We start from the raw sequence: 27,426 nt of genomic DNA on the forward strand, positions 1-27,426 counted from the left end.
GAAAAAAAAGACAAAATAACTAAATAAAATAAAAAACAAAAGGAGAAATTACAACTGATACAACAGAAATACAAAGGATCATAAGAGACTATTATATGCCAACAAATTGGATGACTCAGAATAAATAGATAAACTCCTAAAAACATACAATCTACGAAGACTGGGTCATGAAGAAATAGAAAATTGACAGGCTAAAAATGAGTAAGGAGATTGAATCAGTAATTTAAAATCTCCCAACAAAGAAAAAGCCCAGGACTGAATAGTTTCCACCGATGAATTCTACAACAAAACATTTAAAGAATTCATGCCAGTCCTTTTCCAACTATTCCAAGAAATTGAACAGAACACTTCCAAGCTCATTTTATGAGGCCAGCATTAACTTGCTACCAAAGATAAGGACACTGCAAGAAAAGAAAATCATAGACCAATATTCCTGATGAACATAGATGTAAAAATCCTCAACAGAATACTAGCAAACTGAATTCAGCAGCACATTAAAAGGATCCTACACCATGTTCAAGTGGGATTTATCTCTAAAATGCAAGGATGGTTCAACGTATACAAACCAATGAATGTGATATACAGCATTAACAAAATAAAGGATAAAAATCATATGACCATCTCAATAGATACAGAAAAAATTATTTGAAAAAATTTAACATCCTGATACAAAACTCTCAAGAAATTAGGTATAGAAGGAATATACCTCAACATAATACAGGCCATATATGACAAGTCCACATGTAACATCATACTATATAGTACAAAGCTGAAAACTTTTCATTTAATGTCAGGACAAGACAAGGATGCCCACTCTTGCCACTTCTGGTTAACACAGTACTAGAAGTCCTAGCCAGAGCAATCAAACAAGAAAAAGAAATAAAAGGCATCCAAATTGGAAAAGAAGTAAAACTGTCGCTAGTTGCAGATGACATAATCTTATATATATGGAAAACTCTAAAGACTCCACCAAAAACCTGTTTAAACTAAGAAGCTAATTCAGTAAAGTTAAAGGATACAAAAATCAATATACAAAAATCAATATACAAAAATCAGTTGTAGTTCCATATACTAACAATGAACTATCTGAAAAAGAAATTTTTAAAAACCCCATTCACAATACCATCAAAAAGAATAAAATACTTAGGAATAAATTTAACCAAGGAGGTGAAAGGTCTGCACACTGAAAACTATGAAACATTGATGAGAGAAATTGAAAAAAACACAAATAAATGGAAAGTTCTCTGTGTTCATGGATTAGAATTAAATGTTCACACTACCCAAAGAGACCTACAGATTCAAAGCAATCTCTATCAAAACTGACATGTTTCACTAATAGAGAAGATAATCTTAAGATTTGTATGGAACCACAAAAGACCCCGAATAGCTAAAGCAATCTTGAGCAAGTACAAAACGGAGTCCTCACACTTACTGATTTCAAACTGTATTACAAAGCTATGGTAATCAAAATAATATGGTACTGGCATAAAAACAGACACATAGACTAACGGAGCAGAATAGAGAGCCCAGAAATAAACCCTCATGTATAAGGCCAACTAATCATTGACAAAGATGCCAAGAATACACAATAGGGAAAGGACAGCCTCTTCAATAAATGGTGTAGGGGAAACTGGATATCCTCCTGCAAAAGAATGAAATTGGACCTTTATCTTACACCATACACAAAACTCAACTCAAAATGAATTAAAGGCTTAAATGTAATACCCGAAACTATATAACTCCTAGAGGAAAACATAGGGAAAATCTCCTTGACATTGGTCTTGACAATGATTTTTTTTGGATTTGACACCAAAAGTACGGGCAAGAAAAAAAAGTGGGACTACATCAATCTAAAAAGTTTTTGCAGAGCAAAGGAAACAATGAATGCTAAAAGACAGCCTATGGAATAGAAGAAAATATTTGTAAACCATGTATCTGATAAGGGTATATATGTATATATACACATATACATACCAGGGGTGCCAAATAAATGTACACAAGTGGACACTTTGGTCAGCGTTGCTCAAGCAGTAGTTCGCCGTAGTCAGAAGTGTCTGGACGCTGATGGTAACCACTTTGAGCGCCTCTTGTAATTGCAGAAGTCAAACGTGACTTGTATTCTTCTTTTGTTATTGGTATATTCTAGAGTACTACAATTTTAATCGTTTTTTCCTTTGTTAAAATGTGTATACATTTTTTAACACCGTATGTGTGTGTGTGTGTGTATTATATATATGCTGATATCCAAAAATATAAGGAACTCATAAAACTCAATAGTAAAAAGCAATCCAATTAAAAAATGGGCAAAGGACCTTAACAGACATTTTCCCGAAGAAGACATATAAATGGCCAACGGGTACATGAAAAGATGCTCAATATCATTAATCACGGTGGTTAGGATGATTTATTATCACACCGGTTAGGATGACTATTATCAAAAAGTCAAAAGATAATAAGTGTTGGCAAGGCAGTGGAAAAAGGGATCCATTTGTGTTGTATGCTGTTGATGGGAATGTAACGAAGCCTCCCCTCCATCTTTGCTCGCTCTCTGCTCTCTCTCCCAGCTCCTGAGTAACTACTATGTGCTAAACACTCCTAAGAGTATAACTATGATTAAGACGTGGTCCCCACCACAGATGGTTTACAGTCTGGTTTACAATGGTGTGTGTGTGTGTGTGTGTGTGTGTGTGTAGGGAGGGAGGTGGGTGTAAGGTGCACTCACCCAGGAGAGGAGAGGACACAGGGCAGCAAGGGATGGGGTGCAGAAGTGGCCCAGCCACACTGGGGCCCCTGCCCAGGAGGCAGACACCACTTTTGGAGGGGAAGCCAGGCAGGGCTTCACGGCATCTGCTGGCCCTTGAAGAACCCCAAATGCTACACAGCCTCAGAGCAAAACCCAACCACCGAAAGGAGAAAAGACAAAGAGACCCAGACTTTGAATGCTGTCTATGTTTAACCCCAGATTTAGCAGCGTGATGTGGGAAGGAACTATTTGGGGCTGGCTCTCGAGGCTCATTGCTCAGAACTCGGTATTTGCTTCCTTTTGAGGAGCTGAGATGGAGGCAACTGTACCAGAGGCTGGGCGGACATGGGACTGGTCCCAGCTTTGCCCTGAGCTGACCCTGGGACATGGAAGCTTCACTGAGCCTCTCTCTGAGTGGCTTCTCTAACACCTGATTCTCTCTGAGCTCCACCCAGCCCGGTAGTCTAGGAATCTATTAGAAGTCCCAGACTTACAGTCCTAAGGGGCCCTGCTTTCAGCCGCAGGATGGATGGAAACGAAACATAATGCACCTCTAAAGCACTTCTCGCCACCAAAATTCTGTCCTTAGGACAGGAACCCTCCAGGTTGTAACGTATCCTGATGCGTCGGTATGTACATCAATATTCCTAGTAGCATTATTCATAATACCCCAAAGTGGAAACAACCCCCAGGGGCGCTCTTTCCTCTGCAGTTCTGATATAGAAACAGCCGCTGTGGACTGCGTCAAATCATAGCCATGACATCATAGCCATGACTTACTAGCTGGGTGCCTCTGAGCCTTAGTCCCCTCACCTTTACAATGGGGACACCATCGTACCTTTCTCCCTTGGGCCTTTTTAGCCTTGTCCTTTTACATTTATATTTGTTATATATGATTTATTCTGTATATAACACTATCGTGCACAAATTATATCATTTATATTTGTTTATATATGATGTATTATAAGGATGAAATAGGTTGTTGTAAGGATGAAATGAGTTAATACTTGTAAGTGTTCAGAGCCATCTTTTCTGACCAGTGCGTGTGTGAGTGTACACACGTCTGTGTGTGCTGTTCTCTGAGGTGCTTCCTGGGCAGTGGTCACGTCTCAAAATTCTTCTGCCCTCCCAGTGGCCAGCACAAGGCCAGCACAAGGGCAGGACAGGTGGCACAAGTCCTGGAGGCCCCGGAGGTCCAGCAGAGCCCCTGATGCCCATCCATGTGGCCTGAAGGTGACAGAGTGACAAATCCTGGCTGGGCCCTGGCTCCCTGGTGGTTCTATTTACAGATCTGGGGAAGGGAGGGGAAGGGATCAAATTGCAGCTGGGTGGGCCCAGGCCTGCAGTCTGCACACAGGCCTGCCCAACTCTCCCTCCCAAGCTTCCTGCAAAACAACCATGGAGGCTCCGGCGTGCAGGAGTGGGCACAAACCACAGGGGCCCCTTGGGTCTCTGCGCAGGCTCACCGGTCCTCTCCTATTTCCCGGCAGAGCCACGGCGTGAGCTGTTTGTGGTTGGGAGCCATGTCTGACCCACAGGCCTGCCTGCCAACTCCTGCCTGCTGTCAGGCAGGCCACTGATGGTGGGCAATCACAACACGGACAGCCCTGTGGCCTCTTCTGCACGGGCAGTAGACAACCCTTCACTCAAGTGGCTGGAGCAGGCCATGGCCAAGAAAGGGTCACCGTGAGGTCGTCGTGGGTGGGGGCAGAGGGTGGCTGGCTGTTGCATCCTGCAGCTATATGGGGAAGGGGTGGCCTGCAGGCCACCTGGGTTGCCTTCCACCCGCTCCCAGGCAGAGGCTGCCTAAGCTAACCCTGCTGGCCCAGGCTGGCCTCAGGCACTGAGAGCAACATGGCACGGTTCTTGTCCTGACATGACCCAATTATCTCCAAACTTTATTCTTAAATTTTATCAGGTCAGTTAAATTAAATTTGGGGGCGGGGGGGCACATTCCTATTACTACTGTATTTATTTATAAACTAAATGTATTTAAAGTGTTATATGTGCACTATAACATTATATATAAAATAAATCATATAAAAAAATACAAATGTAAAGGGATAAGGCTAAAATTTAAATACAAGTAGAAGCTCTAAGTTGTCTTAATCTCTGGGGGGGTTTACACCCACCCTGGAGACCTGTGCCCAGAGGGAGTGCCAGGCGCAACACGAAATTGAACAAGGTCTCCAGAGAAGAGAGCACTCATTTCAGATGGGGGAGCTGGGCAGTTTCCTGCAGGGTGTGAGACTGAGGTGAGCCTTGAAGGATATGAGAGTGAACCCAGAAAAAGCATTCCAGAAAGAGGGGCCGGGAGGCTGGAAACGGCAGTGTGCAGGCACCCACCAACAGCTCACGTGCCCGGGGCAAACTACTTATGTGCCCACAGCCCGCACCAGGGACTTAGCAAGCCATATATGAAAACACAAATTCTTGCACAGAACTCTTTTTCTAAGCCTAAAAAGTGTAGATATGGAAGGACGTACGTGAGAGGCTGAAACTCTGCGTTCTATCCTGATCCTATTCTATCATTTTCTCACCTGGAGACGCCACAAGTCCCATCCTCTCTGGCCTCACCTGTGAAATGAGAATGCTAATAGCAGCTCAGCTGCCCTCAGTGGGTAGGGCAGTTGAGGGTTGCACACACTGGGGCACTGTTTTGCCTTCTCTGGAAGTCCTTGCCTGGTGGCTTTGGCTCCCAGGCTCATCCGCCTTCCCCACCATCCTGTCAGCGTTGGGAGGGACGAGACCACCGTGTGGTGTTCCACGGCTGTACATCTGGCACCCAGCACCATCCTGGCACATTGCAGGGGTTCCATGCATATTTCTGACTGAAGGCACATGTCCCCGGAACTTAAAACTTCACAACTTACTCTATCCTTTGGGGGCAGAAATCCTGCCGAAATGCAGTGCATATTTCAAGAGAAGGCAGTCAAAATCTCACCGAGGTCCCAGCGGTCACCCTGAGCTGCAAGAGGGGATGTTCTTGGGTCTTGTCTTGGGTTCTGTTTTTATAGAACCTGTTTAGAAGTTTATATCCTCCCTGTTGTCAGGACATTTATCAGAGCTGTCTGACTGCTTGCCTCTTAAGGCCCCACCCCCTCCAGGTCCTGCTAAGCTACTGTGGACAAGAAATACAGACAATCCACAGAATGGGAGAAAACTTTGGAAAATCATGTATCTGATAAGGGACTTGTTTCTAAATATATAAAGAACTCTTGCAATTCAATATTAAAAAGACAACCTATATAAAAATGGGCAAAGGACTTGAATAGACATTCCTCCAAAGAAGACATAAATTGTCAATAAACACATGAAAAGATGTTCACCATTATTAGCCCTCAGGGAAATGCAAATTAAAACCATGAGATACCACTTCACACCCACTAGGACACCATAATAAAAAAGAGAGATAATCGCAAGTGTTGGTGAGGATGTAGAGAAATCGGAACTCTCATCCACTGCTAGTGGAAATGTAAAATGGTACAGCCACTGTGGAAAGGAGTCTGGCAGTGCCTCAAAGGGTTAAACACAGAGTTTCTATGTGACTCAGCAATTGCACTCCTAGGTGTGTACCCAAGGGAAATGAAAACATATGTCCACACAAAAATGTGTACACCAATGTTGCTAGTGGCATTATTCATAAAAGCCCAAAGTGGAAACAACCCAATGTCCATCAGCGCATGAACAGATAAACAAAATGTGGTCTATCCATACAATGGAATAATAGTCAGCAATACAAAGAAATGAAGTATGATACATGTTATAACATGGATGAACCTTGAAAACTCGATGCTGGCAATCGTCTGCCCCAGCAACTTCTATGGTGGCGTCTTGAACAAACTTACTTTCCTCAAAAAAAAAAAAGAAAGAAAAAAGAAAACATTATGCCAGATGAAACAAAGCCAGTCTCAAAAAGCCCCATATTGTATGATTCCATTTATATGAAATGTCCAGAATAGGCAAGTCCATAGACGGAGGGAGGGGTTGTTCGGGGAAAATGAGGAGTGACTGCTCCTTGGCCTGGGGTTTCTTTTTGGTGATGAAAGTGTTGTAACGTTGATTGCGGTGATGGTTGTACAGCCTTGTGAATATACTAAAAAACACTGGATTATATACTTCAAATGGGTGAATTATAACAAAAAATTTGTTATGGAAAAAAGGAAATTGAAATACTGTAGCCTGTTATTAATATGTGTAAACTAAGAGTAAACGTGCTTTGACTGAGTTTCAGGACTCTTCACGAGCTTAATGCATGGATTTTGTGGTATCAATGTTGGTGGTTCTGTAACCTTTCAAAGTTATTTTCTAGCTGTTTTCCACATATTTGAGGCTTCTAAGCCCCATGACCTCCATTCAAGTGAGGCTTATGTAACTGACACTCGTAACTGTTGTGGGGGAGATGGTAGCATAAGCTAAACAGTCCTCTGGGCTGCTGAGTGGGCCCTGAAACTTGTGCTCACACAGCAACTTCTGCGCAGTCCTCCCCTCACAAGCACACAGCTATTCCAGGGCCACATGGGAAGGCTTGCGGGGAAGGCGGCCAAAGTCTGAGGCCCATGCTACCCGCTTCCAGGATGGGTCAGCAAACAAGGCAGATGTGTTCTGGTGAGAGGTAGCAGGGAGGCCTCATCTGCTGTTTACCCAAGTCGGGAGGGTTTACATAAGGACATGCAGCTGGAAACCAGCACACAGCTGCAAAGCTGCTAGGTGGGGCCGTAGGTCTGATTCATTACACTTTCGCCACCAAACTCATCGCCTCCTTATTAAGCAGCGAATCAGCGCCTGAGAGCCATCACTGGTCAGTGGGATCTTGCCCAGCCAGGCCAGGATGGCTCCCCGCAATGTTGCCACAGACTGTGGGCTCGGGAAAACATCTGGATGTTCTGGATTTACTCAGCATCAGTTGCCTCGTAAACTGCGAGGTAGGCCAGCAAGAACACAGGCTCGGAGGCAGCTGCGTTCATATTTCAGCCCCCCCACTCCTAAGGTGGGTGGCCTCACCAAGTCACTTTACCTCTCTGAGTCTCAGTTTCCTCCTCTGTACAATGGAGTGATGTTACTTTAATGAGCTGTAACGAGGATGACATGAGAGAAGCCAATTGCCATGGTCTGAACCTATTAATTTCACTCCTTTTTCCTTTTGTTCCTCTTTGCCTAAAAAAATTTTAAAACCCTTTTGTCTGTGTAAAGCAGAAATAGGTGCACCTAAATCAATACATGGTGTTCTCTGCTAAATGGAAAAACATACTCTGAAATGTTCTAAAAACTTGCCGAGATAATGGCCTGGAGGTATGCACACATTTCCCGCCAAGACAACTGGAGGAAATGACTTGCTGCTGTTTGGGACTTGGGGTGGGAAAAGGGGACGGTGGAACAGGCAGGGGAATATAGTACAGAGAGGCAAGTAGTCAGTGGTAGGGCTCCAGGGTGGTTTGGAATTGGCCGTGGGCTCCCTGAGCCCTCTAGGGGCTGCTAGTTCCAACATCCGGCTCCTTGCCAATGACGGTCCTTACGCCATTGGGGTCCCCAGGACCCTTCCTCGCCAGGATTCCCAGCTCCTGGATCAAACCCACACCAGCGACCTCTCTACCTCCACACCCCTCGAGAACGACAACCCCTTATCCACTGACAGTATTTCTCTCTTTCCTGCCTGTCTCCTCTCCAAACTCCGAGCTTTGCCAGGGCAGGAACTGAGCTGCACTCACTTTTGCAACCTCAGTTCTTAGCCCAGTACCTGGCAACCATTATCAAATTTGAGCTGCGCTGGAGTCATCTGGAGGGCTTGTTTCAATGTGTTTCTGGGCTCCATCCCCAGAATCTCCGATGCTGCTTTGAACCACACTTTGAAAACCATTGCAATAGACAGATGCTCAGTAAAGGTCTGTGCGAGGAGTGAATGTATTAACCAATCACTTGCACGCAAGAACCACTCCAGATGAGACTTTTTTCCCGGGTTCCTTCCCTCAGGCCTCTCCCAGTGCACCCGCTTAAAGCCACCCTGACTCTTAGGAGCCCCAGCATCAGTGCTCTCTTCCTGTGCTCCTCTAGGTCATGAGGGTCAGAGCTGGGTCTTTCTGGTGAGCAGAAGGCAGTCAGGGCCACGGAGGCCTTGTTCACTGAGCCACAGCCCCTCCCTTCCTGTGCATGGATCACCACGCCCACTGCAGCTTGAGGGAGAAGAGGCGTGGTACTGGGACACCACACAAACCCTGGGGACCCAGGAGCGCCCAACCCCGCAACTAAGGAGATCTTCACCAAGGACCAAGTTTCCTGGATGACCATTCACATGGCCTGACTCCACATCCAGGACTCTCTTTCACAACCACAATTTGACAGCTGGGCCTGGAAGACCTGCTCATTGGAACAAGTCATTACCCACGGACATCACACAGGCAGAGCGGTGGTCAGTGCTGGTTGGGAGAGGGAAGGCCGAAGGCCCAGTGGTCAGCACCAAGGCCAGGGGCCTGAAGCATGGTTCCCATGCTGCACAACCTGGGGGCTGAGGGAACCATCATTTACATCGCAATCCACGTGAATAAACCCTCTGGAGTTGTGCAGTGCACACAGCCTGTGCAGTTTTATGCAATAGTTGGTCCTGACAACCCTCATCCAAAAAGTTTCCTCATTCATTATTCCCTGCATACCTACTAGTATGTACCTGGCATGGAGCAAGGCACTAGGGCTATGCAGGTGGCCAGACGATGGCCTGTCCTCTTGGGGCTCTTAGGGGAAAGGCTGGCTACACACTGCAGCAAGGAAAAAAGTGCTTGAAATGAGGGCATGCCTAGGGCTATGGGAGCCTGGGAACAGTGGCTGACCTCTGGCCAGTGGGGTCAGGGAGCTGGCATGTGGGGGCAGCTCGTTCCCTCTGGGCTGGTTAATCCAGCCAGGCTGGAGGCTACCAGGCGGCAGCAACTGATTCTGCAGCCTCAGTGTCTGGGGCTGGGTGGCTTCTTGCTTTCCAGGGACTCTTGGAGCTGTAAACCCTGGGGACAGATGGGTCTTGTGGGCTGTGGCTGCCTCCCCCCTCCCCTTGCCGTGGTGTAGGTTTGCACAATCAGGGGTGGAGGCCCTGCTCCTGAGCAGGGGGAGACATGGGGGCAGGGAACGGGGCAGAGGCAGCCAAGACACACAGGGGCAGCTGCAGGGGCTTCTGCCAAGGAGCTCTGCCTGCCTTACGTGGTCTGAGTCCTGGGCTTAAAGCAGCATGCGTCCTCTGCTTTGCCCAGCTGATGAGCCAGCTTTTCCAGGGAGCCTTTGAGGGGGAAAGGAAGGCCCTCCCCTGACTCGCAGTGGCCTCTGGACTCCTAGGGTCACTGGATGCCAGCCTCTACGCTGGCAGCCCCTCACTGCTGTGGGGGAGGATCATGCGACTATTTCCCAATCATGACCAGCTCTGCCACAGGCCAGCTCCATGCAGAACTCTGACTTTGTAAGAGTCCCCGAGAGCTCAAAAGGCTGCTCCAGCAGCCCCAGGAGCACCTCCTGGCTTCCTCCGGGGCCCTCAGTCTGGGACTCACTCTGCACTCTGCCACTTTACCACTGACTACCCACCGCTTCACTTTTCTGTCCCCCACCAGGCTAGGGACCACTTCTTACTCAGTTCCATGTCTCTGGCACTTAGCCTGGGCCTGGCTCTAAGTAGGTACTCAATTAACATTTGTGGCTTGAAAGACTTCACTGCTAGGCTCTGCCTGAGGGCAGGGTGTGCTTGTGAGTCCCGGCCTTTCTCCACAGAACCTGGCTCGGGCCATCCTGTACCTAGTGGTGATTAACTATTACTAGTTTCTAATCCCTATTGCAGCCCGGCCATAGCGTTACACCTGGCCAGGCATCTCCTTACTTGATAAACTCAGTAACACAGAAGACTAATGCACGAATGTGTTTAAACACTGCAAATAAATAGAAAAACACACAGAGACTCATGCAGCTCTGTCCAGAGTGGAAAATCAAACACCATATCTGAGGCACATCAGAGTACAGCCTGGTCGTGGGTACCCACAGAAGGAGGCTTCAGGACACTGGGTCAGTGGCTCCAGGCCCATGGGCTTCTGAACCAGGGGGTAGGAGCAATTCAGAGGGGTCTGCCCACTCTCCATTAGACAGGGGTGTCCACAGGCAGGGGAGGCCCAGCTGTGGCCACTGGTAGATGGCCTCCTTAGCCTTCCCCAACTGAGGGCTGTCTGGTCTGAGGGCTTGTCTGCGGCCACCCTGCCCAGGCCTCACGCTTTTTCAGAGGTCATAGACTTAATCTTTTTGCCTGGCAAGTCCCTTCCCTCCAACTGATGAATTTCAAGATCCGGCAGAAAGGCCACCTCCTCTGTGAAGCCCTCATCCTACCTTGTCTTCGAAGCGGGATTAATCCCCCCTCCTCTGGTTTCATTGGCTCTCTGTAGCACAGGTAACCAGATGGAACTAGCATACTAGGATGGTACCAGATACTTTCCCTTAGAGGTCCAAGAGGTGGATGGTGGGGGCGGGGGAGTGGTTCCTAGCCCCCATAATCTCCATCACCCCTCCCCATGTGCTAATGTTAATATTAAAACTAGTAACTTTTTGATATGAATAATTCACATTTCCCAGCCAGGTAAAATGAATTACAGCTTCTGTATAATCTTTCCCATTTTATGGATCTGAAATAAACAGTGTTAGTAAAAATCAGGCCATTTACTATGCAAATAGAAGCCAGGCGGCTTTCAGGGAAGTCCCCTAGTTCTTCCTTCCATGTAGAAATCCTTAGCCTCCCCAGGGCTGTGAAGGTCCGCCTTGCCCTACAGAGAGGCAGTTGGCAAGTCACATCCCAGCCCCCAGCAAGTATCTGGCACATCTGCACTTATGAGTCACATGAAGAGCAGTTACTGTGAAGCGAGGCCAGACACACCACAGAGAGATTCTGACTGGACTTGTACACTCGGGGTTTAACATATAGAAAACTATCATTACTTCCATTTTACAGATGGGAAAACTGAGGCCCCATTAGGCCTTCTTTAAGGCCCCAAAGTTAGCTCTGGCCCTAGTCCCGTGCAGTCCATGCATTTAAGCTGCCTCCAGAGTGGTGAGGGCAGGCACTTCATTGCTGTGAGCATGTAAATTAACAGCTGGTCACCTGGTCCCCTTGGGGCTCTCGGGTGGTCTGCTCCCTTAGTCTCAGCTTTCCCTCTGTCTTACTGTCTGCACGAACCCATACTTTCCAGCCTCTCGTTCTCAGGATGTTTCTATGAATCTAGGGCCACCCTCTATCCTAGATTCCAAACCATGGCCGCACAGGCCCCAGGACCCCCTTCCCTCTCAAGCTGAGGGGTCCAGGAGGCAAGAGGAGCCTTCACCTGAGTCCTCCTCCCAACCCCAGTGCCCACAACTGACCTGAGGGGAGACAAAATAGAGGATGCCAGTCTCAAATCAGGGTGTAACAGCCGGGTTACAGCCACACACATCTTAATTGGTACATTTCTATTTTCTCTGTGGTATGTTCCCTTTCTGATGGACGCTCACAAACATTTTACTGTTACATTTCTTGTAATGCTGCCTGGAATCGTTATTTAGACATCATAAAAAAATCATTATATTTTTAAAAGGAAGGCTGAGAAGTTCCTACAAAAGAGACTGCAAAAAGCTCGGGCACACACACAAATACACACATACAAGCCGATCCTCACACAATACACATACGTGCGAGTTTGGTCTGAAAGAAAAGAAAAGTTTATTACCACACTGTTTTTGCAAAATAGAAGTGAGTGAATAATTTATAGGGCTTTTTACAAACATCTAGATTTTCTAATAATTCTAGAGAAATCCGGTTTGACTACTTACAGCAGCAGTTCTGTGATAAACCAACCCAGAAATGGTTACCAATAAATAAAATTTACCATTCCCAATGGGCCTGCCTTCCACAGAAGTGAATCATAAACATTCACATCTGTTTTCTCTAACACACCAAATCCTCCAGTGCCATGGCTCTCACCAACGGAAGGCTCTGCACGTGATAAATCCTTGAACCCTTTACTTTAAAAAGGCTCCTGACTTAATTTGTAGATGATAATATTTCCCATTTTATTTTGGCAAGAAGTTAATTATATTGCGCTCTTTGCCGCCAGTCCCAAAACAGCAGCACCTGAAACGAGGCCATGCAGCTCTGGTTCCTGGATCCCGCAGACGACAGGGTACATGTGAGCCAGGCCAGGGGCTGGCAGGGCTGGTGGGAGGAGCCCGCACGCTCCCATGCCATCTGGGATCTGTGCCCTAACCAGACTTACCAACAACAGGCTGGCACAACGTCTGGCCGACGCAAGGGTCTGAAGCACCAGTCCTTGACATCTCCACTGGGATCCGGGCCACAACTTCTTGCCTGGGTCTCCCTCAGACCTGTGGGCAGCTTGACTTTAGTTTTGAAAGCAGGACTCCAGCTGACCCTCTGAAAGCGAGGGACCTGCCAGGGGCTTAGCCAGCCGGCGGCCGCCCCCTCAGCCTACACTCCAGCTCCTGGCCACAGGACTGGTCCGGGAGTGGTGACTGATGATCGGTTACAGAGCACACTGCGAGAGAGCAGTTCTGGCTCGATACTTCCTGTTTGGGGAAGAAACCTCCCTGGTGATAATTAGTGGCTCAGACTCAAGTCTCTTTGCTACAGGAACTAAGGCAGGACAGCCAGCAGAACCCAGGATGCATAAAAATGAATAAATGTCATCCATGGCAGGGCAGACTGCCTCACCATGGAGAGAGAGAGAGAGAGAGAGAGAGAGAGAGAGAGAGAGAGAGAGAGAGAGAGAGAGAGAGAGGCGTTTATGCTTCAGGATACAAAGCCAAACATAATGGCTGCAGAAAGTGGCAATTTATCAATTGCTATGGGAGTAATTTATTGCAATCACTGTGGCTGTCACTGGCTTAGTGATAATTCTCTCCGCATTTTGTGCCAACAAAGGCTTTCTGATCGTCTTTACTTGCTAGTCAGCGCCCACAGTGCAGAGAGAGACAGACAGAAGGACCCACAGACAGAAGACAGCACTGTCACAGAGCAAAGCACGGATGGGCGTGTGCCTGCCTGCCGCAGAGGGCTTTCCCAGTTGACTGGAGATCACACTGACAGCACAAAGGGATGCCAGAGGTCCCTTTGGAGGCTTCTGTACCATTGAAGTAAATCATGCCAAGTCTAGTCTTAGGACAAGTATATTTGATTGTTTCCAACTTGTTTGAACACTGGTGGGGCTGGCCCGGTGGCTCAGGCGGTTGGAGCTCCATGCTCCTAACGCCAAAGGCTGCAGGTTCTATTCCCACATGAGCCAGTGAGCTCTCAACCACAAGGTTGCAGGTTCATCTCACACAAGGGATGGGCTACGCCCCCTGCAACTAACAACGGCAACTGGACGTGGAGCTGAGCTGCACCCTCCACAACTAAGATTGAAAGAACAACAACTTGACTTGGAACCAGTCCTGGAAGTACACACTGTTGCCCAATAACCTGAATTCACTGTTCCCTGTTCCCCTTCTCCAATAAAAAAGAAAGAAAGAAAACTGGTGATCTTGGAAAACGCTAGCTCTGAGTAACCCTTCTCATTTGTTAACCAGAATATATACCACAGGCTCCAGACAGCTTTACTCTGTTATTACCACGGTAGAACAGGGCCCACATGGTTTTCTGACTACAAGTTGTGGCCTCTATGTCGTGTCCCTTCTGCTACAGAGAAATCTCCTTTGGGCAGGGATCTTCTTGAATCTCCCTGGAGTCCAGCAGTGTCCAGAATGTACAGACTGACTCTCTCCTCCTTAGCTCATCTTCCACCCCCCCTCCTTCCAGTCCTAGCTGCTCCCCACTTCTGCCAATGCTGTTACCTCCACCTGAAGTCCTCACATCCTCCTGGCCATCCAAATCCCCCTTCCTTGACGAGCCAGCCTGAGCACTTGGGCACCTAGGCCCCTCACAGACCCTGTAGCCCCACAACCATCTCTCCTTGTTCTGAATTCAGAGAAGCAGCTGTGTTTATTAGTGGATCTAGTTGGACAGACCTGGGCATGGATTCAGGTTCAGCCATGAACCTGCAGTGTGAACTTGGGCAGGATACTTCCTGTTGTGATGGTTTAGTCAAACAGTGACTGTGAAAGCCCCCTAACCCACACCTTAGAACTACTCTTGTTTGCATATTTCCTGTGCTCTGCTCTGGGCCTGGACTCCTCTCTGCTGCCTGGTGGTGTTCTGTATCATCACTCAGCTTCCCAGTTAGACTCTAAGCCTCTGGAGGGCCGGGACCTGTGTGCCCTCCACCCGTGTATACACACAGCCCCACACAGTGTGCTCTGCTCATTGGGAGGTCCACAGATGCCTGTTGGGCCAACAGGGCTCAGGTGGTGAACACCAGATCACTCACTGTTCCTATCACTGTTTCTGGGTGGTCTGATCCCCTTGGAGAAGCTGAGCTGTCAGGAAACCACACTTCCTTATGAAAGCAAACCTTCCAGGCGCGAGCGGACAGGAACTCCAAGAGCATGCCCATGGTTCCTGGAGGGGTCCAGGTCAGCTATGATTCCCTGTCCCCTGGAGTTCTCAGGTCCCCCTGAGGTCCCCCCAATCTTGGAAAGCCCCTCACCACACACAGCCACGCCAGATCAGAATATTCAAGAAGAGTTCTAGCAAAGGTTACAGGCCGACAAAAAGCAGCCATGCCAGATCTCACAAGAGCAGCATGCTGTCAGGTCTCCAACCTGCAGGAAGGCCAAAGAGCGGGGTTTTCCCGACCAAAGCACCCCAACGCCCATCACAGCCTTTGGCTGCCTGGGCTCAGCACCATGCTGTTTCCTGTCCTTCCAGTTCAGGGTGCCACCATATTTCTGGCGGTCCTGGAGCCTCTCCACGGACAAGCCACAGAGGTCCTCGTCACACCTCCTGCGGCTGCTCAGCCCCACACCTAGGCGGTGGTTGATTCGCCTGACAATGGTGACTGACACCCCACCCCCTCCACTGTGTCTAATGCATTACTGACCCATGTACAGGCCTGGCTGGCCATCCAGAAAGCATCAGCATAGGCCCCTCGTATGCCAGAAGGCCACATGTGACTCTTCAGGCCCTGCATTTGCTCATGCTGTCTTTGGCAGACTATACCTGGAGGGCCACCTCATAGCCACCTGACGCTCCTTTGACATCCTCCAGCTATGGGCCCTGAGTGATTCACCTTCGGGGGGACCCTCACTCTGACTGCAGGGCATGCTGTCACCCTCCCAAGCCAACAGTAAAAGCACAACAGCCTCCCCACAGTCCGACAGCCACACCACAAGCGTCACATGCTAGAGTAACAGGAAGGGTCATTCCATCACAGACGCCAGCATGCTGGCTTTGGGAAACCTGCTGTCCACACGTGCACTGAGCCGACCTACCCCCACCATGGAAAGCTTAGTAGGCCCATTCGCCTGTCCCCAAATTCCTTTACATTTACCTGTGACTGATTGTATAATCTTGAGGCTATTATATTTTACAGTTTAATTTCCTTATCTGATAGCTCCAGGAAGCTTAAAAATGTGTTGTTTGCTTAGATCCCACCTGGCTCTCATGAAGCAGAAGAAGGAGACAAGAATAAGTTATTGCCTGATTGCAGGACAATTAGTGCTCACCTGTAACATGTTCTCCCGAGGGGATGATGGTGATTTATGAGGACAGACTGATTAGGAAGAGTTGAGCATTAGCTAATTCTCCAGTGACAGTGTTCCACACCTGAGGAGGAGGGACACATGCTGCCCTGGGGTGAAGTGACAATTCAGGAGTTCATGGTCTCACATGTATTAGCAGTTACCAATCCAGCCCTGACAGCAGGCACAGTGGTCAGTACCTCCAGCTGAGCAGGAAGCCTTCTCTGGTTTTGCACCCTGGCTCATGTGAGCTGTGGGACCTGGGCCTCGGTGATGCCAAGTGCCCTCACTTGTACTCAGAAACAAGCGCAGGGCATGGGTTTTTGCAGGGTTATAAATGACAACTGACACGCATCCTGCCAGAAGCAGGACTCAGCTAGCTCTTGAGTGCCTGGAACGAAGTTGGCGCTCAGTAAATGTTTGTTGAATGAATAAATGATGAGGCAGAATTTGGACAAACATATGTAGTCAGTGTTTAGGAGCCTCAAGTTTGGGGTTGAAAGAATGGATTAGAGTCTCATGTGTTCTCAGGAAAGTTACATGGTTGGGAGAACAACATTATCTACCTCTTAAGAGTCAGAAGGGGGCAGCCGGTTAGCTCAGTTGGTTAGAGCACATGCTCTTACCAACAAGGTTGCCAGTTCAATTCCCGCATGGAATGGTGGGCTGCACCCCCTGCAACTAGATTGAAGGACAATGACTTGACCTGGAGCTGATGGATACTGGAAAAAACACTGTTACCCAATAAAATTTTTAAAAAAAATTCATTAAAATAAAGTCAGAAGGTTCAAATGTGCTCATACATGTAACATGCTTGGCCCAGGGCTTGGCATGTGGGAAGCTGAGAGTTCAGTCATGACTGTCACTTTGGGTGTGATGGCAGTGGTGCCCACGGCAGGCCGAGGATGTGCGGGGCTAACATGCAGAGGCCTGGGATCAGCAGCAGTTCAGGCTGCACAGGCAGGTGGGCCCAGGTGGAGGGCGCAGAGAGGAGAACGTGAGACTTCTGTAGCCCAATGTTTGAAAACCACTTAGAATGGCCCATCCCCAGCCCTCTCCAAGTTCCGTAATCTCCAGTCTCCTGGAATGGGATGGGGTTGGTGAGGGTAGGATAAGAGTGGAAGAAAGAGGCACTCACACCTCCAACCCCTAGGAGGGAGGAAAAGAGACAGCCTGGCCTGGCTGTAGATTTTCATAATTGCTTAAACTGGCAGGCTTCCTTTTTTAAATTAAGAGGCCTGTTCCTGGTCCAGATGCTAGAAAGCAATTTCATGGAGTGCTTAACGTGTGCAGCTCAGACTGCCCAGCCCAGGAAGACCTGACCACTGTGCTCGGTGGGGAGGGCAAAAGGGGGTGGATCCAGCCTCAGCTGGGGCCCAGGGAGCCTGGGTATCACTGCACAGCCTGCCCTGTCACCAGGTTACCTAAACATCACCCCAGCCTGCCCAGGTTGTATGAAACAGGAGGCACAGACTTGTCCCAGTGTGCGAGTCATAGCCTAGGACACTGAGCATGCAGTCCTGAGGCTGGGCCTGAGGCCAGCGCCGCAACAGAGGAGGGGACCAGGGAGGCCACTCTCTGGGCTTTAGTTACCTTCTCTAGTGAACTGAGGGGTTCGTACTAGGAAAGCAATGAGTCTGGAAAGTCCCCAACAGATTAACACTCACACCCTGGGGGGAGGGATCTGATATTTATTGCCTCCTAAAACTTGAGCACTTCACACAATTGATCTCCAGTCAGGTATTATAGTCCATTTTATAGGGATAACAGGCGCAAAGCCCTTGGAAAGGTTTTACAGTCGAAGAAACAGGTTCAGAGGGCTGAGGAGTCAGCCAAGGTCACAAGGCAAAGAGCTGTTGGGATTCAGACTCGGGTCCATCTAACTCCAAAGCCAGGTGTTGTTCCCTACAGTCACTCAGTTCAGCACCTCCCTCCTCCACCGCTTAGGTGCGCAGCTTCTGACTTGTCATTCACTTTCACTTTTTAACTACCTGGAGCCCTGCCCAATACTCTAATAAGTCCAAGGAGGGAAGAGCCATGGGGCAAGGATGGAAACATGAACAGAAGAGGGATTCACCAGTTTCATATCCCCAGGCTGGAGAGATGTGGTCCCAGCATGACCAGGCCAGGTCCTGAGGAGCTGAGCAGGCTTGGGAGTGGCTGTCAAACCGCCTAGCTCCGTGACGGCTCAGAGGCCAGCGTCACCCTATGCCAACTCCAGGCCTTCCTCCCAGGTTGCCTGGCTGAGGCCACCTGTCCACCATTCAAGGCCTCCTTCAGGAAATCTTTTCTACCCCAGTGACGCCCCCCTACCCCACTAAGTCCACTCATCTACCAGGTGAGTGATTAAGCACCTGCTCCATGCCAGACCCTCTGCAGGCCACTGGGGATAGAGATGGAGATAGAGATGAGAGAAGACAAGTCCCAGGCCTCCAGGTACTCCTGGCTGGATGCCAGGCGAGGAGGGCTTCCCTCTGCAGACTCGGATTCCATCAGCTGTGGGTGGGACCCAGGTGACTGAAGGGGCACATCCAAGTGAGACCCTTTGGTCTTGTGGATATTCTTGCCCCCAACACTTGCATTCTTTGGGCTACCACAATCCTTTGAGAACTTGGCCTCTTTCCCATTAGTAGGTTCCTTCGGTCTCCCAAGTCAGATAAATCTGTGTACAAATCTTCTCCTGCGACTTGCTACCTGTATATCTTTGCAAAATGCCAATGCTATCTAAGTAAGGCTCAGTTTCTCCATCTTTAACTAGATAATAATGGTGTCTTCCGGTCCTGATTAATTGGAATATTGTGTGCAAAACAAGTTGCCTGGCACAGATAACTAAATGTGCCCGCTACGTATTAATTATATCACCGCACTCTGATCGACAGAAATACTTCCCTCGGGTTATTTCCAGAACCAGCACTTATGGAGCCTGTCTCAGAAGCGGCCTTGGACACCTGGGAGGCCTCTTCGTGCCCTCTGCCAACGCTTCAGCGGGAACTGCCTTAATTTTCCTCGCGGGTTCCGCTTCCTAGCTCCTGAACAACCTATTAGCTTAGCGTACCCTTCCCTTTACCCAGAGCGACTCAAATTCCAACCACACCTCTTTAGGCAGCCTGCCCCAAATTTCGGGTAAATAGGCAGAAGTAAGTTTGCCAGGAGAGAGCTCCGCGGGGCAGAGGCCCGCACAGCCTTTTCCCGACCAAGGTCGGGCGACCCCGCCCCTGCCGGGCGGGAGCTGCGAAGGAGCTGGGAGACTTTGCGAGGCAGACCCAGCCCACTGCTCCCCGCCCTCCCAGAGACCTGCGGGCCAGAGCTGCCGGCACAGGGACCTGTGAGCCAGGCGGGTCTGCGCAAGGGACGCTCAGGCTCATCGCCCGGTTCCGACGCCAGCTCCCCCAGAGTCCAGCTCCCCCCAGTCCCGCCCCCCGCGCAGGGCGCACCCGGCTTTCGTCCCTGGGGAAGGAAAACGCGCGGAGTTGGGACGAAGGACCTGGACTCTCTGCCGCCGGGAGCACGTGGCTGTGTACCAGCTGTGTACGCCGTGGTCGCCTGCAGACGTGTGGCGGCGCCTGGCTGCCGCAGGGCAATGGCACAAAGGGGCAAAGGGGCCAGAAACAGCCCACTGACCCGCAGCGACCCAGGGGAAGGATCACTCACCTCTCCGGACCCGCGGCGGCTGAAGGTTCCGCGTCGGAGGCAGCGGCCAGCTCCGAGGCTCCTCCTCCTGCCCCTGCGCCCCGCCCGCCTGCCAGGCTGCCCGCGGGGCCCGCCCTGCGGGGGAGGTGGCCGCCCGCCAGGCTGCTGCTACCGCTTATCCGGGTCCGCCACCTCCCCTCAGGCGGCAATCGCAAAGCCACAGGGTCCTCCATCCCGGCCGGGCCCTGCAGCCGGAGGCAGCATCAATAACCCACGACCCTTTATCCTGGCCCAAGATTCGGAGTCAGTCCCGCAGCTCCCTGATCTGCGCCTGTCACCCCCACCCCTTGGTTAACATGTACAGAGCTCCGGGACCGCCTCTTGGTCATGACAAGGAAGGCATGGAGGCCAGCGTGACTTCTGAGATCCGCTCCCTTAATATGAGGGGCACTGCCAATCCACGTCCATTTTATAGCCGGTGACGTTAAGTGACAGGCACAGATGGTAAGAGGCCAAGGCGTCAGACTGGATCTGGTTTCCTTCCTTGGTGCAATGGAAGCAGGCAGCAGAGTCTCCTCAACAAGCCTTTGCATCCAGGCCTTTGTGGTCCTGTCACCTCTCTGTCCCTTGTCCACCCTTAGGGCAGACCTTTGACCTTTCCCAGTAGTCCTCAGATTTCAAGGCTCTTGGGCCTCCAGGAGCTGCTGGGGATGTTGGAACTTGCTTCCCTGTCTAGGCTTCCTGGACTCCAAACCACCACCCGCCTCAGAAATGGCCTCGGACACTGCTGGCTGCGCTCACTTCCCCCATGCTGAATGGCATCACGGCATCACAGCATCACAGATATGGCAGCTGAGGAAGTGAGGGTAGGATATCTTCTGGGAGCTTCCTAGAGGAGTGTGGGTTCATCTGAAGCCCTGTCTCACCCAAGACCTCACATCACGTGCTACTTACTTACCGACAGTTACTCCCCTCCATTTACAGGTCAGGACATGGGCGCTGTGATGGTTGAGTTAGGCACCAATGTCACTCCTGTTTTAGGAGGCTGACTGGGGGTTACTTGTTCTCTGGGACTTTTTCTGGAATATTCCTGGGGGGCGTATTCTGCCAACCCCTGATAAAAAGCTTAAAATTTCTTCAAGAAGCCACTCGGTGCTGGAGAGATAAACCCTGACAGGGGTTATCTGAACCCTGAGGCCAGAGACTGGGGGGTGGGGGGTGGGGGGTACGCCTTAGGAATGGCCCCATAATTGGATCCCAAAGAGCACGGTGGGGGGTGAAGAGGCAGGGTTCTGACAGCCTTGTAGTGGGAATGCTGCTTTGAGGGGCCTCTCCTCCATGCCCCCACCGAGACCCACCCATGAGTATCTTGTGCTTTCTCACCTCCATGGGTTTCCTCCTGTCTAAAATATCCTCTTTCCCTAGCTCCCTGTTTTGCCTGGCCCCCGTGACCCAGATCCTCTCCTGCTTCCTTCAGGGACCCTCCTTCCCCAGCGCAACACCCTCTCTGAGCTCCTGTGGCAGCTCTAAGTCTTTTACCATTCAACACTCAGGGAGCTCCACCACGCCACAGTGTTCCAAGAGTTGCTTGCAGACCCAGTTGTCCATTGTCTGGCCCCTGCCCTTGGATGATGAGTTTCCTTTGCAGTGAGTTGCAAACTTTAGGAAGACAGGAACCAGTTCCTTGTCCCCTTTGGTGCACCTAGCATAGTGCCCTGCACATAGTAGGTGCTCTTCAGATATGTGCTCTGTGCTGATGGGGATCTCTGAGCATCCTTCCTGCATCTACAATGGGCAGCGCAAAGAGATCAAGCTTGGGAAATGGAGGTGATAAGAGATCTTGCAGCATTCTTGGGAGGATCCTTGGACCTATCCAGCATTCTTCTAAAGAGGCTCGGTGGGCATATTTGCGGGGTTCCCCATGAGCTGGAGAGAGAGATCTAAAGGCTGGACTGACAGAGGTCTGTGGACAAAAAAAGGTTTCTATAGAAAATAACCTCACAGGGTGATCTGGTCATAAATTCCTAACTGGGAAGGTCATGGTGGGTAGTCACACCCCTGGCATATACGCAACTTTAGTAAAAGGTTTATCTTTGCCTTAAGCAAGCTCTGTCCATTGTTCTTGTGCACCTAAGTTAACACACCTTTGAAATAAGCTGTAACCACCCTCCAGAGAGCACACAATCTTGTTAACTGTCCTGTAACCCAATCTCTGCCTTGCTTTCTCCCACCTTCAGGTGATCTTCCTTACATTTCCTCCTTAATTCCAAATGCATAAAAGAAACTGCAAAACTGTCATTCTTCAGAGCGTTTGAAACCTTGCTCCCCGGCATATGTTGTCAATTTTGGCTCAAATAAACTCTTATAAAATTTATCTGCATGTTTGGATGTTTCTTACATTGACAGGTGTACAAAGGAATGTCCTAAGTGGAGCATGAATTTCTGCAGGGGAACATGGAGAGGCCTGAAAAGTACAGAAAGTAGGTAAGGGAACACCCTGCTAAGCCCCAAGCACCTTCCGTGGGGACAGAGTCCCAGAGACCAGTTTCCAGGCTCTCAGCCTCGCATGAGGAGGTGCTGGCTCAGGTAGTGAATGACCATCAACTGTGATTGGTTGGCCATCAGCTGTAACCAGTTAGCCAATTGGCTACTGATGTAACTGCGGGGCTGCGTTGAATGGTTGGTTGGTTGGTTGGCAGGCAGAGAAGTGAATGGCGGACTGCGGATCGGGTGGCTACTACTGCGTGTGTCTCACCCGGCGGCCAGAGAGAATGTAGTGGTATGACTCCCCCATCTATGGCTCCGTGGGTATTCCTTTTTGGCCTAGCCATATCCTGCGTTCTTATGTGGGGAGCGGGAGCTGAGGCCCGCAGGTCACCCCGTGTGACACCTTGATGGACAGAGCACCAGCCACACTATTGGCCTTTGGTACTTTGCCCATCTGTCTCTCTCTGGACTGGGAGTGCCTTGAGTGGAGCTTGTCTCAACTACATGGGGTGTGGTGTGGGTGAGAGACCGATGTTTCCTCAGTACCTCTGGGTCTAAACTCCCAGCAGATGAACTTTCTGACTCAGGAGGGAGAGCAGTGTTGCTTGAACACCTCCTCTGCTAGACTCATGTCCATGGCCAAGCTAAGAACAGAGCAGTCAGAGCCATGTTGCCCAGACATTAGGCAGACTGTGTTACTCCTGCATTCAAAACCCTCCCTTGGCCGATCTGGTCTCTAAGTCAAAGCAAAGTCCTTGCAATGGCTGACAAGGCCCAGTGTGATCTGCCTGCGCTCCTACCTCGTCTCTCATTAGGGCCCCTCTCTCTACTCACACTCATTGCTGCCATGCTGGCCTCCCCTTCTCCTCATATAGATTAGGCAGGGTCTTCAGGCAGCCCTTGCTTTTCCCTCTGCTGGACCCTACGCGTCCCCATGGCCTTCCCCTCCTCCCTCCTTCAGGTCCTTGCTGAAATACCATCATCTCCATGAAACCCGCCCTGATTATCCCCATCTCTCACCTGTGTATCCTGCCCTACTTTTTTTCTTATGTTTTTGCATATCCTTTATCTCCTAACACACTATAAAACACACTTTCTCTTGGGGAGGAAGAAAGGGGGTTCTATGGAAATTAACCTCATAGGGGATCTGATCATAAATCCCTAACTGGGCAGCTCATGGTGGGTAGTCACGCCCCAGGCATGTAACTTCTTTAGTAAAAGGCTTATCTTTGCCTTAAGCCAAGTCCTATCCATTGTTTCTGTGCATCTAGGTTAACACACCTTTGAAATAAGCTGTAACCACCCTCCAGAGAGCACATAATCTTGTTAATTATCCTGTGACCTGATCCCCACAGTTGCTTTCTCCCACTGTAATCTTCCTTACGTTCTCTCTTTAATTCCAAATGCATAAAATAAGCTGCAGATGGTGATTCTCAGGAGCATTTGAGGTCTTGCTCCTGGGAATATGTCATCAGTTTGGCTCAAATAAACTCATAAGAATTATCTCCAGGTTTGGAGGTTTCTTATGTCGACACCCCGTTTGCTGTTTATTAACTATCTTCACAGAAATGTGAGTTGCTGCAGGGCACGGAGTTTTAGCTGTCTCATTCACTTCTGTGTTTCTAGTGCCTGGCACATAGTAGGTGCTCAGTAAGTAGTTATTGGATGAATGCACTCTCATTCTCACCCTTCTTCACCTCCTTCATCATCTCTGCGGAGCTTCCCGCATGGCTCCCACCCACCTCTGGTCTCTGTCGCCTGCCCCAGAGCTAGCAGGCTGCTGGTACAGCAGAGGTGCTCAGTGCATACACCGACGGATGTCTGCACCTGGACTGGCTGAGTATTCTCTTTACGGAGCCCTGGCTATCAGCCTCCTGAGATTGCCCTTTTCCCTGACGACAAGGTTAGCTCTTTGGTTAAGAGAACAGGAGCATCTTGGATGAGAGTCTAGGGTCATCTTCTACTTGGGTTAGAGGAGAGGGCTGTTGTTCAGTCTCAGCTCCTCAGATTGATGCAACATTTATAGGCTGGGACACAGCACATCCATTTCACAAAATAAATACTCTAATTGACTATTAAAACGAGATGGCCAGGAGAAGCCACGTGCCCCGATGTGCTCTGACAGCCCTGGCTGGGAGCCAGCCCACCCAGCCCTAGTCCTGCCTGGACTGGGGTAGCAGCCCCAGGGAAGGGGCCCCTCACCTGTCTTGCCTTTCCACTCACCCAGGTGTGGTGAGACTCCTCCAAGCTTGGGAACAGGTTGCTGCTCCCCGATGTGAGGGAGGGAGTGGGGCTGCAATTTGTTGACTTAAGAACATCCAAACCTAGAGAGAATTTTTATGAATTTGAGCCAAGCTGATGACAATTGCCAGGAAGCAAAACCTCAACAGATGAGAAAATGCTCTAGAGAACGGCAGCTTATTTTATACATTAGAATAAAAGGAGATGTAAGGAGGGTTACATGAGAGCCATTGGCGGTAGATAAAGGGGGGCAGGAGAGAGCAAACTGGGAAACATCTGGGATTGGATAAAAAAGTAAAACAGAGAGACACATAACTTCTTTTACACTGGTGGGTACAAGCTAGTTAACAATTAACCTTTACAGCACTTAGAGATGGTATTTGAGGAACAAGATAACAGGAAGCCTTTTGTGGTCTCGTGTTCTGGTGCGGTGGGGGTGCCCTGACATGTCTGGAAAAGGAGATGAGTGACATTCCAAGGGCATGTTATCTTAGATGCAAAAAGACAATAGACAGACTAATTTAAGTAAAGATTGACCTTCGGCAAGCTGCAGACCTCGGACATGACCACGATCCACCATGACTTGCTTTTAGTTAGGAATTTTTATGTTCAGACCATCCTAAGTGGTTGCTTCCGGTCTCTGAGTTTTTAAGGTCCACCATGCAGGCCTCCCCTGACCTTGTCAGGTTTAGTGTGTGACCCCTTTTTCCATCCACAAATTCAAGGTGGGGTTTCCTGAGGGTGATTCGGGAAAATGGAGGGATTGTGTCCGCCACTGTGTGATCCGATGGGTAAAGCCATGTCAGAACCACCTAGAGCTGAGGCAGCACGGACGAAGAGAATGGTCTGTGAAGGCAGGGCACTGAATGGGGAGGTAAGCTGGCCAAAGGGTGCTTGGGGTTTAAGCTCAGAGACTCTGTTTTCACATGGCACTCTCTTTCCAGACAAGGCACTGAGATCCCTCATGCCTGCCCCAAATCTCCCTGCACCCCAGAGCTTGGTACTCTACTTTGGCATAAGGCTGCCCCCTTTCCAGTCCTCTGTTGAAACATGAACTCTCTTGAGAGGAAAAGTTCTCTGAGCTCAGTGAAATGAGTAGCTGTGTATCCTGCAAGTAAGATCTAAGCAGACTGAGAAAAATGCTTCCTAGAATAATAGTTTGCAGCTCGTTTTATGCATTTCGAATTAAGGACGGAACACAAGGAAGATTCCCTGAAGGTAGGGGAAAGCAAGGTGGGGATTGGATCACAGGATAGTTAACAAGATTTTGTGCTCTCTTGTTGATTGGCAGCTTGCTTGAGGGGTCAGAAAAGAGGCATTTCAAAGGTGTGTTAGCCTAGATGCACAAAACAATGGACAGGGCTCCTGTAAGGCAAGAATAACCTTTTACTAAAGAAATTATAAGCCTCAGGCATGACTACCTCCCATGAGATGCTCCGTTTGGAATTTATGGTTAGATCACCTTGTAAGGTTACTTTCCATAGAACTCCCTTTTTGTCCACAGTACAGAATAAGTCTTTGTGCAGGATCAAATGTCTTGGCTTGTGACGAGGCCATCAGTGGCTAATGGGGATGTAGGAAGCCGGCCCAGGGAGTGTTTAGTGAGCCCAGGAGTAAGTCCTTTTTGTCTAGTCCTTTTTTGTAGCATTTCATTGCCTTTTGGTTGGGGGAGATTGCAAAGGCACACAACTAGAGAAGTCTGGGCTTTGGCCCCTTGTTCCAAAGGTGGTGCACAGGATGGCCTGGGAGGATTTTTTGAAAAATATTTATAAGAGTTTACTTAAGCTGGCCTGGGAGGTTTTTTAAATTGCAGACTCTCAAGCTCACTCCAGATCTCCTGAATTAGAACCACATTTTAACAAGACCTGCCAGAGATTGTATGCACATTAAAGTTTGAGAAACGCTGGTGTACACTACAAATGAGGAAACACACAACTCCTTGAATACCTGGGCCAAGGCAGATGACCTATACTGGACCACACCCATCCTCACTGGGTTGCACTTTAATATTATGTACACCCTTTGCTTTCTCAATTGTCTTTGTGAGCCAAATAGCCTGATTTAATCTGCTTCTGAATTTTTATAAACATGGCAGAGCTGGGATTTCAGCCAGGCTCACCTGACTCCCAGATCTTTCCACTACCTCTGCCTCACTAGCTGGGGGCTCCTGTGAGCAGAGGCTGACACACCTTCCGTGACACCCCCTCCTTCCGTTAGAGCCAAGGACTGGGGCTAGCTCTGTGCAACGGCAGAGGAGGAGCACTCTCTGTGCTTGACCAGATGAACCGGGGACCTTTTCCCCAAATGCTTCTCAGTGCACCCCTGCCCCGCCTAGGGGAGACACTGCCAGCTGTCCGCAGCATCTCCAGGGTTTATCTACCTGATATTTTATAGCCTGGAAGAAGTTCTGCAGAATGTCAGGTAGGTCTTTACCGTAAGAGTCTGGTTCTACCTTCAGGTGTGCAGCCTGATGTCACTGACACATGCATACGTGGGCCATCATCCTCAGAGGCATCTTCAGGCGTTTGCTGGTCGCTGGCAGCAGGTGAAATGCCAGGGCCCTGCAGGAAATGATAAGGGAGATCAAGGTCAGGCGACCTGCTGCACGCGCCAAGGCCACAGGGTTACAGTGAGCAGGCGTGAGGCCTGCAGGGCGGGGGCGGGGCCGGGCCTTGGTCTCTGGAGGGCACTGTCGGACAAACACACTGACC

General features: G+C 49.5%; 1 protein-coding gene across 4 annotated transcripts in view; it reads right to left on the minus strand.

Annotated features, from left to right (window-relative positions):
* STEAP3 (STEAP3 metalloreductase) overlaps positions 1-20,281 on the minus strand; it is a 41,961-nt gene extending 21,680 nt beyond the window's left edge. The window contains exons 1-2 of one of the 4 annotated variants that reach the window (XM_019714914.3): positions 20,009-20,281; positions 13,000-13,108 (exon numbers count right to left, since the gene is read on the minus strand). In XM_019714914.3, coding sequence (XP_019570473.3) covers positions 13,000-13,060 — 61 coding nt within the window. In that variant the 5' untranslated portion in view covers positions 13,061-13,108; positions 20,009-20,281. Of the gene's footprint in view, positions 1-6,523; positions 6,548-12,999; positions 13,109-19,791; positions 19,811-20,008 lie in introns of those variants that run through there. The other 3 variants (XM_088793807.1, XM_019714915.3, XM_088793808.1) reach the window with 3 other exon arrangements.
* Between the last annotated feature and the right edge of the window lie 7,145 nt (positions 20,282-27,426).

Source organism: Rhinolophus sinicus, chromosome 17 (genome assembly GCF_057876585.1).
Source record: "Rhinolophus sinicus isolate RSI-liver-muscle chromosome 17, RSI-T2T, whole genome shotgun sequence".
Lineage (NCBI taxonomy): Eukaryota > Metazoa > Chordata > Mammalia > Chiroptera > Rhinolophidae > Rhinolophus > Rhinolophus sinicus.